Source organism: Cupressus sempervirens, chromosome 5, assembly GCF_028749045.1.
Source record: "Cupressus sempervirens isolate cs-2001-9-10 chromosome 5, ASM2874904v1, whole genome shotgun sequence".
NCBI classification, from domain to species: domain Eukaryota; kingdom Viridiplantae; phylum Streptophyta; class Pinopsida; order Cupressales; family Cupressaceae; genus Cupressus; species Cupressus sempervirens.
The window spans coordinates 489,427,494-489,440,045 of record NC_143122.1 but is presented as its reverse complement, the minus strand read 5'-3'; the positions used below and the strand labels follow the sequence as shown (position 1 = coordinate 489,440,045).

General features: G+C 38.6%; 1 protein-coding gene across 2 annotated transcripts; it reads right to left on the bottom strand.

Moving 5' to 3' along the window:
* Positions 1 to 964: 964 nt before the first annotated feature.
* On the bottom strand, positions 965 to 4,087 carry LOC149556869 (uncharacterized). 2 transcript variants are annotated; one of them, XM_089831461.1, is made up of 4 exons: positions 3,871 to 4,087; positions 3,460 to 3,716; positions 3,163 to 3,373; positions 965 to 1,472 (listed from the first exon to the last, which is right to left on the bottom strand). In XM_089831461.1, exons 2-4 carry the CDS (start codon positions 3,664 to 3,666, stop codon positions 1,279 to 1,281), a joined length of 612 nt encoding a protein of 203 aa, XP_089687587.1. In that variant the 5' UTR covers positions 3,667 to 3,716; positions 3,871 to 4,087; the 3' UTR covers positions 965 to 1,278. The 2 variants fall into 2 exon arrangements, with proteins under 2 accessions (XP_089687587.1, XP_089687585.1); XM_089831459.1 differs by having other exon boundaries at positions 3,460 to 4,087.
* Between the last annotated feature and the right edge of the window lie 8,465 nt (positions 4,088 to 12,552).

The following is a 12,552-nucleotide window of genomic DNA, read 5'->3' as shown; positions in this document are numbered from 1 at the left end:
CAAAGAAGTTAGAGATTGAATTAGAAATAATAAAGTTTGTTATTCAATTTCCCCGCAAAAAATTGTAAAATTGTAAAATCCTCCCCACATATAAGCCTATCGGCTATCCCAATAAAAATATAAGGAGATATCAATTTCAAACATCTAGGTTGTCCATTTCATATAGAAAATAATAGTTAGTGGGATAGATAATTATAATGAAAAATAAGGAGTGCGGAGTGGGGGGAAGAATGAGTAAGATGAATAATATATATTAAAAAAAGGGTAGAAAGGTGAAAATATCAATAGAGATAAAGAAAGATAATGAAACATAGGGAGAGCTAGTGTATAGCTAAATGGATTTGATTCAAATATCAAAGAGGAGGATAAGAGGAGGATAACTATGAAGGAAATGAAAAAGGGTAGTGGAGTAGAATGGATATAAACAAGGAGAGGAGAGGAAGGAGATAAAGAGAGAGAATGATAAAGATATCTAGGTGATAGATGGATAGATAGATAGATAGAGCACATATATTGAGTAGATCAAAAAAAATAGAGGAAATATGATCTATAGATACATAGGAGTGAGTAAGAAAAGATAGAGATAGGGAGGGAGAAGGTGTGTCTATGCATGTGAACAGTGTGAAATTATGCATGGTGAGTTTGTGAATGACTATTCAATACCATCATAAGAAATATAGAAGACTCACACTTAACTCTTGTAGCGTTTACAGGTGCAAGTGCTAGTATCTATAATACCTTAATATATTTTTAAAAATTCTGACACAACACATCTATTTAAAAGTTTTGTACTGCCTGTCCCCATCAGAACAGAGCCAACATTCAATAAAACCTCCTCCATTACTTAGAGCCCTGATCAACTTATTTTATGGTAAAGATAACACAAATCTTTTGAACTGTTACTTTATGTAATTGGAAAATAAAACCATTCAAATACATCCACATAAATCTATTGACCTGTTACTTTATGTAAATGGGAAGAAAAAACCATTTAAATATATGGACAATGCAATTTAACAGCCAAACTGTCTCAAAAGCCCACAAAATCTGGGCATAACAAATTGAACAATCAAAATGTATCTCAAGCCCACAAGATCTCAATGTTTTGAGGGGCAGTCTAGTAATAGAAATGATAACATCAAATCTAGGAATATGGCTTAAGACAACCAATCTCATTGTGCTTAAGACCAAAGATATGGCGATTGAGATGAAATTCCAAAGCGGAATATGGCTTAAGACAATCAATCTCATTGTGCTTAAGACCAAAGATATGGCAGATCAATGAGAAGAAATTCCAAAGCCCAAGCTCATGGTGCTCAACAAATTCTTCCACAAGTTGGTTCTTTGATGATGACGATGATGAGATCTGCTGGTAACTTTCTCCTCTTCTTGCTGAGTTTTAGACTCATTTTTCTTGCATAGCAGAAAATTCCTTGTTCCCAAAGCTCCAATCATTTGGCATGGTTCCAAAGCTGCCAATTACAGTCAGATATTTCAACATTAAAATTTAGATGGAAGTATCACTTTCTAACTTCAAAATGTGCTCCCTAACTCCAACACGAAATGGCTAAGCAGCCAATCGAATGGCTAATTATTATAATTTATTAATTACTTAAAAATTACAAAACAGTTCTATTTTAATTTCAATAATAATATATAAATGTCAAATCACAGCCATTTGGTCGGCTGGAAGACGCTTCCACTCCAACATATCCTACAATTTCATATATAGCATGAGCTTGCATTTCTGAACCTCTGAAATAGTATTAATGCTATAATATATAATTTGACAAATAGACCTCTGTGCTCCCATCGCCCCTCCCCATCTAAAAGTATCTGAATCAAGCATGAGCAACAATTCTGTTTTTAACTGACTACTTTAAGTCTATTTTAAACAAAAATGTCTCTAGAAATATTAAAAATCACTTTAACCATAGCGGAGAAATTATTATGCATGAATAAGACCAGCAATTTCAAAATGCTATCTAAGTTTCATTTAAAACATAATGGTAGAATAATAAAAAGTGTCCAAGAAATGCACAAATGTAAGTAGATATCTACCTACAAGCTCTTTCAAAATTTCCCAAAGGTTGCTAAAAATAAAATTTTGAGAAACACCTAGGTTAAGGAATGTGCATTGGAAACTTCTAGACCTAATATTTCGTTCATTCGAGACCTCATGTTCCAGTCCTCCTCGTTAAAGAATGTACATTTGAAGAGATGTTTTATTCACAAGACCCAAAACAGTTTCCATCAGTTCCAAAACAGTCTTCGTTGTCTCTGTATTAGCTTCTGATCTTTTTGTCTGCCCTATTCTGTTCACTTATCCTCTATTGATTTTTTTGTCTGCCCTATTCTACTCTGTATCCTCTATTGTATATGTATTAGCTTCTGATCCTTTTGTCTGCCCTACAAAGACCCAAAGGTCACTAAATTTCAATGAGACGCCTAGGTTTCATTAAGGAATAGACATTGGAAACTTCTTTAGCTACTATTTTGTTAATCCGGACCTCATGTTCCATTCTTCCTTGTTAAAGAAATATGCAGTGGGCTTGATTTCTTCAAAGATCAAAAACAGATTCTATCAGTTGTTATTGATTCAGTCTTCATTGCATCTGTATTAGCTTCTGATTCTTTTGTTGTCCTATTCCACTCTATTCTCTATTGCTCAGGATTAATTCACCGGAAATTCGTTCAGTAATCCAGAAACAAATTTGTTTATTTCAAATGGATTGTGAAATCTGATAATGCTAAATAACTTAGTTTTTTTCCACTATATAATTGAATTGTTCAAAGCTCTATCTAAATACAACATTCGTTACAGCTTTATGTCTGTTCTAACCGGTGTACCTCAAATCCAGAGCATTTCAACATCTTTATTTATATTTTTCAGAACTATGAGTACAAGAGACTAGAGCATTTCAAATAAAGTAAGCATATCAACTAGCGTTACATTCTATCTAAAACCACGGAAACAGCTTATTACTGTTTTTGCTAATGGCCCCAGAATTCTGATAGATCAATTCAAGGCAAAATTCTGAGTTATTCGAACATTTTTAAAACCATGTAACAGCAGTAAATGTAATCAAAGACATCATTCTTGCTTATGATTCAAACTTGTTTTGTACAAAACTAGAAAAGATTCAAGACAGATTACAATACCTTGACCATAGTCGCTGTTAGCACAATGTAGCTCGAACTGCTTGACGTTATGCCCAAAAACGGGCAAACGGCCTTCGCGAGCATAGGATTTGAGGGCGGTTTCTATTAATTTCTGCACTCGATCATCATAACTCGCCAGAAACCTCAAGGGGCCAGCACTGCCCAATACATTTATGGTCACCAGCAGACGGTTAACCTCATTGCCCTTCACCTGCAGTCACAATCGAAATATAACCAATTTCTTTTGAAGCAAAGCTGGCATCAATCATTTCAAAGGAAATTGATACAAACACAAACCTGAGTCTTCTTTAGCATGGAAGCAATTGGCGACTTCTGAAATTGACGAGGAGCACTGCCTGCAGATTTGGCCTCAGGAACCCTTTTAGTGTTTGCCGCTTTACTTTTGGCATCCATCTTCGAAGGGCTGGATTGCTTAGGGTTAGGGTTTGTCACACTTGGAGCGGAAACAACAGAGCTCACCTTTGACATTCCCCCCTTTGCCATTTCAGGTCAGTAAATCTCACTGAATAGTTATGATGAGAACAATGTCGCTCCTGTTAATGGCCGTACCTCTTCAGAACCAGCAGGCTCTCATTGGAATTCAATATATTAAAGCGCAAATCAAAGCAAAGCAGAGCAGAGAACAGAGCAAGCAAAATACGGCAGCAAGTGTCTAAGGATCAACTCCGATGCAGCGGTAGTACCAACCTTCTCTGCAAACCCCAAATTTGAAAGTAGCACAAGCAGTGGCACGGCAGGCCAAGAACGCCAAGATTTCTGTTGTTACAGGGTGCATGCGTGAACAGATTGTGATCAAAGGCTGGGAACGGCCTGGAGGACTCGATCCCTTGCTCTCCACTGATCGAGAACGCCGCATCAATGTCCTGACCACCATTCAAAGCAACACAGAAACACCCCGATTCTCAGAGAAACACAAAAGAATTGCTTCCTCTTTTATAAAGAATGGCTCTCGTGTGGACTATAAGCAAGATTCAGAGCCGTCTTCAAATGCGGTGGCCAATCTAGGTATTCTTCGACCCTCCTTCCTGATTTGTGTGTCCCACTTCCAAATCAAGCTCGGTAAAACAGACAAATTAGGGCAACATCAGATTCGAGCCGCGGATTTAAATACAAGTTGCACACCGCGTTTCATACGTGGCGCCTTTTTCAGCCCAAAAATGAAACAAACGTGGGCGGGTGGGCTACTTAACCCAAGCCGTCGGATTGATCCAGATCTGAAGGTGGGTTATACTTTACTTGAGATCCCAAGCAGACGTGAAATGCATGCAAAGCGGCACTGGAGAAGAGCTGGGTGTTTAACCTCACTTATTATTAGAATTAGAATAAAACAAAGAAGTGCCTTTCAAGCATGTTGCTAATTTTTAATAGCGACGGGTTCAATGTTTATGTACGGGATAGTTGTAGGAGAATTTTTGTGCTCAAATTGGGACATAATATTATTTAATTAGGTATTTTATTTATATTTTGAAAGATGAATATTTGTAAGCTAATATCCATTGAGATTTGAGTCAAAGAGTCTGATTCAAGAAGTACAAAGTTGACCCTTAATAGTAATTGCACATTTTTAAATAGAAGTTGACTATTTAACTTCACTATGCTAATAAAACAAAACAAATCTTTCTTCCATATGTTTGAATTAAAAGCAGTCAAAATTAGGGGACTTTAGGGGACTTGCCCTTTAACAATCAAACTCGCCTACTATCAGGAGATAACCATCAAACTAAACTACCACCTACCACTTAATAAAACAAAAATAAAGTTCCACATGTTAATAAATTCAAGTCTAATGAGAAGCATACAACACAACAAAAACTTGAATCTTTAAATTTTTTATTAAGCTTAAAAGAAATTTTAATAATATCCTTATATAATTTTAAATATTAGGCAAGAGCTTAAATTTTTTTTTTTAAAGTTAAGTCTAATGAGCAATTGGATTATAGGTTCCATGTACATGTATCAATCTTAAAACAAATGTCACTTAGTGGCTAGTATTTGCTTAATAGTTAATTGTAATTCTCATAGTTAATAAACTTTAATTAGATATTAAATAATTTAATAAAATTATTAAAATATGTTTATAAATTAATAATATTAATTAAAATACATTCAGATTATTACTTAGTGGTCTTCTAGCTGAGTTACCCGCTATTCCCTTTCTAGTAGATTAGTTCGTTGTCCTTTTGTCTCTCTTCTTTCCTTCTTTAATCTTTTTTAGTTAGTATTTATGATTAGCTCTTTATTTTGATGGGTATCTATGTGTTTTGCTCTTTTTCTCTTATGCTACTAACCCTTTGTTAGAGTATCTAGCATAAAAAATGGTTGGATGCAAGAAGAAAAATTGAGAGATTATAATTTATCCCTTATTTGTTATCCTAGCATCACTCGGCAGAGACTATGGATTTCTTAAGTTGTAAATTATTAGGTGTATCCCCCAAATTATATGTAATAATTAGGTAAACAATTTCACTGGGGTATGCCCCTTTTAAAGTTGTAATAATATAGGACATTTTGTCCCAGGCAAGACTGGAGGTTTTCTTCTCCATTCTTTCCTACCAGTGCCCGTTTGAACAGAGATATGTTCTGTAATTTTTTTTAAATTAATAATATAGATCAAGGCCTTGGCCGCTTACCGATAAAATAATAATAATATTATTATTATTATTATTAATTAAAATATTTATTTATATATTAATTTAAATTTTTAATATATTTTTAATTTATTAAAATCTTATATTTTAAAGTAGATTTTTTTTTTATGAATGGTCCTTTTCAATTAATAAAACTTACTAAAATTACAATTCGCAAAAAAGGGGCTGGGGGATACAGGATCACCCCGCGAATGAGTTCAGACGATTGAAGCCGAAAAAAACAACATGGCCTCAACCAGAAACTATTAACTATTCATCAAAAAAAACTTTTAAGCTGCCAAGGCAGTACCAGCAGAGGGAGGATCATCTTTATCAGGAAATCCCCACGCATCAGTGGGATTGTGGGGCGGATTGGGAACAGTCCAACCGTCAGCAGCATTAGCAAGATCTGGGGTAGTCGCAGTCTCCGCATCCTTCTTGTCTGGCCGCGGAGGAGAGATTGCCAAGGCCAGCCGAGGAAACTTGCCAGAGTGCGCCCGTCCAGGGGGAGGAGCTGGGGACCAGCTAGAAGCCCGCCTAGGGGGAGGAGCCAGGGACTAGCCAGAACCACCACGCGGTGGGGAAGTAGAGCGGCGCCTTCAACTGCCATGTCCACCACTGGGAGAGTGGTGGCGGGGACCCTGGGAATGCAGCGTGTGTGAATGGCAGCCAAAGGACTAGCGTCGGGAACAGCGACTGCGAGACGAAGAGGCATCGGTCGAGACATCCGAAGGCACTCTGGCAATGGTGCATGGAGCATTGCCCCAATGATTTAACAATTCCTGTAAGTGTGCAACTTCCAGGGCAACTTTATTAGCTTGTACCTGTATCTGCATAATGACATTGTTACAAATGCATGCCTTAGTGTACATTGCAATGTTAACATCCAAAAAATTGTGAGTGAATAAAACTGCATTCCTATCTTTCCATAGAGAAAACAAAATTTCCATCCTAAAGGTATGCCAAATCTGGGAGAACTTTCGAGGAATTCTGGGGGAATCACTCAGCAGGATCATGTGCCATGAAAAATGTTCGGGCCTCAAAGGCTTGAAAAAATCATGAATCCAATGCCAATAATTTTGAGCACACTTGCAAAATCAAAAAATATGCAAAAAGGACTCAGGTTGACCACAGAAGGAGCATCTGGGATCAGGAACCCCAATGTGCTTGAGCCGAGGCGCTAGGGGAAGACCTTGGAAGGCAAGGCACCAAGCAAAGTGGGCAATCTTAGGTTCAGTAATGGCACTCCAAATGGTGTCGAAACGTTTTCTCTATTGAGAAAGCGAAGATTACAAATGCCACCGTTGATTAAGCATGTCCACCATTGGAAGGTGGGGCGAAAGCCATCTGTACCCCATGTTGGGCTTATAATTGGTAAATGGAGTGGCAGGATACCACTTCCAATCATGCTGCCAAGGACGAACAGACTGAATCCCCACTTTATGAACTAAGTGCACAGGGATAAAAGACAACAGAAGGTGAAAAGTCTGGCGATCGGAACTAACAAGGTGGTACTGAACTTGCATATCCTCCCATGACTTGAAATTCATGGTGACTCTTGAAAAAATATCCTTGGTAGTGCGGATGCCACGTTTAAAGAAACGCAAAGCACTGGCACCTTGAGTCTTGGCAAGAGGAGTACCTTGGATGGCAAACAGGGGAGACCACCAAATGTTCTGTTGATTTAAGGATAGCCCATTGCGAAACTCATCACCAGCCCAATGAAGCCAAGGTTTAATAGCTTCCCAGGCTCTCTAGATGTTCTTTATAACAAAAGAGCCTTGTATGACCACTGGTTCACACATAGTGAGAAGGGTCTGAAAACCAATCCCCTTCCACGCCGGTTTGTTAACAAGGAAGCTGGAAGAAATGCAATGCCTTACTAGAATCTTCCAGGTTTCATCTCCAGAAATAGCTCTGATAATCCATTTAGCACAGAGGGCAAGGCCCTGCTTTCGAGTGGAAAGCAGGCCGAGACCCCCAGATTCCCTTGGGAGACAACATAAATCCCAAGCAACTCTGTGAAAACCATGATGGTCAAAACCAGAGGCCCAAAGAAAACCTCTAAGCAAACGTTCTAGCTTGAGATAAGAAGCTTTGGAGGGAGCCCAACAGGAAGAATAGTACACATGGGTGGCAGTCAGAATCTTAGAACAAATCTAGAATTTACCAGCAAGAGAAAGCGGCTTAGTGATCCAATAATCAAGCTTTTTGCTAATCTTTGCAAGCACAACATTCCAAAGTTCCACAGGGGAAGCCTGGAAAGCAAAGGGAATGCCAAGAAAGTGGAAGATTTCTCCATGAGTAACCCATTTTCATTGAAACTGGTTGAGCCAAGGTGGAGCTGGCAAGAAAGACTGGCGGTAACAGAGCATTTTATGCCATTGAATGGCAGAGCCAGAGGCTTGACAAAAAGTGTCCAGACAATTTAAAGCATTTTTAATGTTTTCTTCATCTTCAAGAAGAGTAAGAAAAGAATCATCAGCAAAATGACCATTGACTAATTGGGAGGAAGAATCAGGCAAGAAAATGCCACAGACCAGTCCTGAAGACACAGAGTGAGCAAGTAAATAACCAAAACCTTCAGCAGCAAGGACATAAAGCGCTGGAGCTAGGGGACAACCTTGCTTGATGGAGTGAAAAAGTCCAAAAGCTTCAGATTGTGAATAATTGATGGTGATGCAAGCATTAGCGTCACCAAAGAGCATCTCCACGGACTGAAGGAAATTGGGACCAAAACCCAGATCCTGAAGCATAGCCAAAATGAAAGGCCATTCAATGCGATCATAGGCTTTAGCAAAATCTATCTTTAAAAAGATAGTCTGTTGCTTGGACTTACGGGCCCATTCCATACCTTCCCAGACAACAATGATGTTGTCAAGAATATATCTGGATTTGATGAAGCTAGTTTGTTCAGGCCGCATAATTAAAGGTGGCATATGACATATTTTGAGAGAGAGCGCCTTGGCAATGATCTTATAAGACACATTCAGGAGGGTGATGCGCCTCCAGTTGCATATGTCCTCAGATTCACCAGCTTTAGGTATGAATTTAATATTGCCTTTATTTATGATCACTCCTAAGCTTTTAGAATGATATGCTTCAAGATAGACTTTGTGCAGATCAGGACCAATTTGCTCCCAGAGATGTTTGTAAAATTCACAGGGAAATCCATCACATCCAGGGGATTTGTCATCCGCCATGGAGTAAACTGCCTCTTTAAGGTCTCGCAAGGAAAGAAGTTGCTCACAAAAAGCACGTTGCTCAACCGTGAGGCGGTTTGGAGTAACAACAATACACTTTCTGAGAGCCTCCTCCTGAGCAACCGAATTGCCCTACGAAGCAAAAACGTTCTCATAGTGAAGAACAAATACTTGCAAGATGTTGGGCAAACTAGAAAGAACATCAATTCCCTATTTTATCTTTTTAATCCCAACATTGGTATGACGGGCTTGGAGAGCCTGGAAGAACTCCTTCGAGGCTTTGTCGCCAACCTCCAACTAGTGAAGACGGGCTTTGATTTGGGCTCCTCGGGCAGCATAGTTATCAGCAATTTGCTTATCATGGCAAAACTTGGCAAGCTGAATTTGTAACTCCACATCAAAGGGGTTGAAGGCGAGAGCTTCAGAGGCTTTTTTGAGGGCAAGGGTGTTGGCTTCATAAGACTGTTTTCTGAAGATTGTCAGCTGATGCTCGTAGATGCACAAAAATTGAGCAGTTCTGGTAATGGCGTCATTCCACCATTGAATCCAACCTCGATGGGAATGTGGATGTGGCTCCAAATTCCAGACATGTTGGATGTGGGAGATGGTGGAAGCATGCAACAACATAGACGTGTTGAGGAAGAATTGAGACTTGGCCACCTTGGGGATAGCTGTTTGCCAAGAAATGCCAAAATAAATGGGATAGTGGTCTAATAGTGTCACATCTGTCAGGGGAATGACAGGCAAATCACGATCTTTAGAAAAGGAGAAAAAAGATTGCACCGAGATCATAGCATGATCAAGACATTTCAAAATGCGGTCAGGATCGGCTTGAAAATTAGACCAAGTGTGCCAGGCCCCACTACCATAGCGGCAGTTTGTATTGGGATCAAAAAGGCCCAATTTATGTCGCATGTAAAATTAGGCTTCTCTTTCCCTAGCTGTCCAATGGAAAAGCAGAATGCCATCTTTGTCAGAGGCCACTTCAACCATATTGAAGTCCCCACATAGGACCCAAGTACCTAGCGGCAAGTTGTCAACAAGCCAAACCCACATTTGTGCCCTTTCCACAACATCATTGGAGGCATAAACATTAATGACTCCAAAAGAATGGTTGTTAATGGAAAGGAAAAGCCAAATAATGCAGTGTGTGGGGTCAGAACCGTGCGAGATAATAGCAAAATGAAGGCGAGGTGATAGGAGAGTAACTACACCACCTCAGTTAGCTTCATGCTGAGAAGAAAACATAACGCTATCCTGCCAAATGACACGGCATGCAATAGAAAGCATGAAACCAAAAATCTTAACTTCTTGCAAGCAAAGAAAATCTAAATTCCCAAGTCTATGATGGGTATCCTGGACATAGAACTTTCTAGGGAGGTCTGTAAGACCTCAAACATTCCATGAGAGGAAGTTCATGAGAACTCTTCCATATCATCCTCGTCCTCTAGAGAGGAGTAGTTATTCTACAAAAAGGTAGAAACTGGGTGGAAGTCAGACGGGAAATCCTCTAGACTTACAGCCTGCCATTTCATCCTTGATATCTCTACACGTTCAAGAGGACTACGAGAAAGCCTTGTTGCTGGTGGTACTATGGAAGAAACTACAAGAGGAGTATGAGCCCCAGCCAAGGGCGAGGTCCTGGCGGCCACCTTGATCCCCTATGAACCATCAGGGTTTGAAACCTACGAAACCCCCAGAACAAGTGCAATGGAAGCCACTGGCGTCTCCACGCTAGCAGGCATTGATACTTCTATGGAAGTAGGAGGAATCATGGTAACCATCGCATAGGATGGCTTAGGGGCCAAGGGATTCAAGGCAGGCTTGCCCTTACGCTCAACAGTAACCCATTCTACTTTTTTTCCTTCGACGTATTTAACAGGCGCCGCTTTAGGCTGGGGTTTGACCCTAGGCGTAGCCAAAGGGCAATCCCTAATCTTGTGTTCCGCAGACTAGCACCTATAACAGGTGCTAGGTAGGTTCAAGTACAACACCTTCTGTGAGAAGGTTTGAGTTCCAATCTGGATTTCCACAAAATCTTTGAGATCTTTGGAAAGATCAACTTCAATGCAAACACGCTACTGAGGGCGAGCATTAACAAATTTCTCAGGCTCCTTGGTAACAACTTTGCCAAGGGCTTAAGAAATAGACTCAATGAAAGGCCAGCAGGGCAAGGGTAGACCTGAGAATTCGACCCATACAGGAACCCTAAGCTTTTTATCATCCGAGACAGTGAAGTCTCGGGACCATTTCTAAAAAACAAGCAAAGAGAAACACACAGACCAAGGGCCATTGGTAAAGACTGCGTCTGCTTGCGATGGGTTAGCAAAGAAAAATAAAAAGAAACCTTTGGTAAGGTTTTGCACAGCATCAAGGCGGACTCCATGAGGAGTCCAACATTTGTTGACCCATTCTTTGAGCATAGCTTCAGGAGGAGTTCTACCAACAAAATACCCTATCAAGGTATGTTGCTCTAACCAGTCACATGCAGCATCAAATTCTTGCAAAGGAAGGATAATATCAGGATTACCTCGTGGAAAACCTTCGGGACAAACTTGCGTGGGCATTTTTTCGGTGGCAGTGCCATGGCAGTCCGAAGCAGCAGTGTGAACACCAGAAACATCTGGGTCACCGCTGGCCGAAGCCATTATATCCTAACCTAAAGCTCCCGCAGTAAATGCAGTATGACAAGTGCCAATAGAAGGGGAGTGCAAGCGAAGGGCCGTACGCAAAAAAAATTGAAAGTTCGCATGAAGCAAGAAAACCCTAGCAGAGCGATTTTCTCAATCAGCTATTAAAGTAGATTTTTTAATAAGCTTAAAAGAAATTTTATAAATATCCTTATATAATTTTAAATATTAAGCAAGAGCGTGGTAACTTGTGAGCTGGAGGTCTTGAGTTTGAATTCACTTAGTAGATTAAAAAATAATTAATTACAATAAATAATAATAATTAATCTAGGCTTCGGTCGATAAAAAAAATTTAAAAATTTAAAATAATTATGAAAGATACTAAAGAATGTAAGTATTTTTATATTTATTAAATGTAAAAATAGCCTTGTAATTTATATAATCAAATAAAAGTTCAAATATTATAATTTACATAATTTTTTATTTCTTAATTCTATTTTAAATTTTAATAATTGAAATTACTTTCTTTAAGTTAAATAATAGCTAATATAATACTTTAAAAATTTAAATTAAATCTTAAACAATCTTCTTAAATGGAATAAATTTATTCTAAATTATTAATTTAAAAATGTGTACATTGATTAAACTTATAAAAGAATAGCATATAGAATATGGTTGCTAGACTAAAAAAAAATAAAGTCATAAAATTTAAATTAAACAAACATTAATCATAATATATATCCGAACCAAACACCACTTATAATAAAATAAAATAAATAAAAGAATGAAGAATTTGGATTGGCTATAGCTTAAATCAACTCAACTTTAAAAAGGGGGTCCTATAACACCTAAAGAGCTCAGCCAATCACATGTCAAATAAATAATTTGTTTAATATACTATTTTAATAT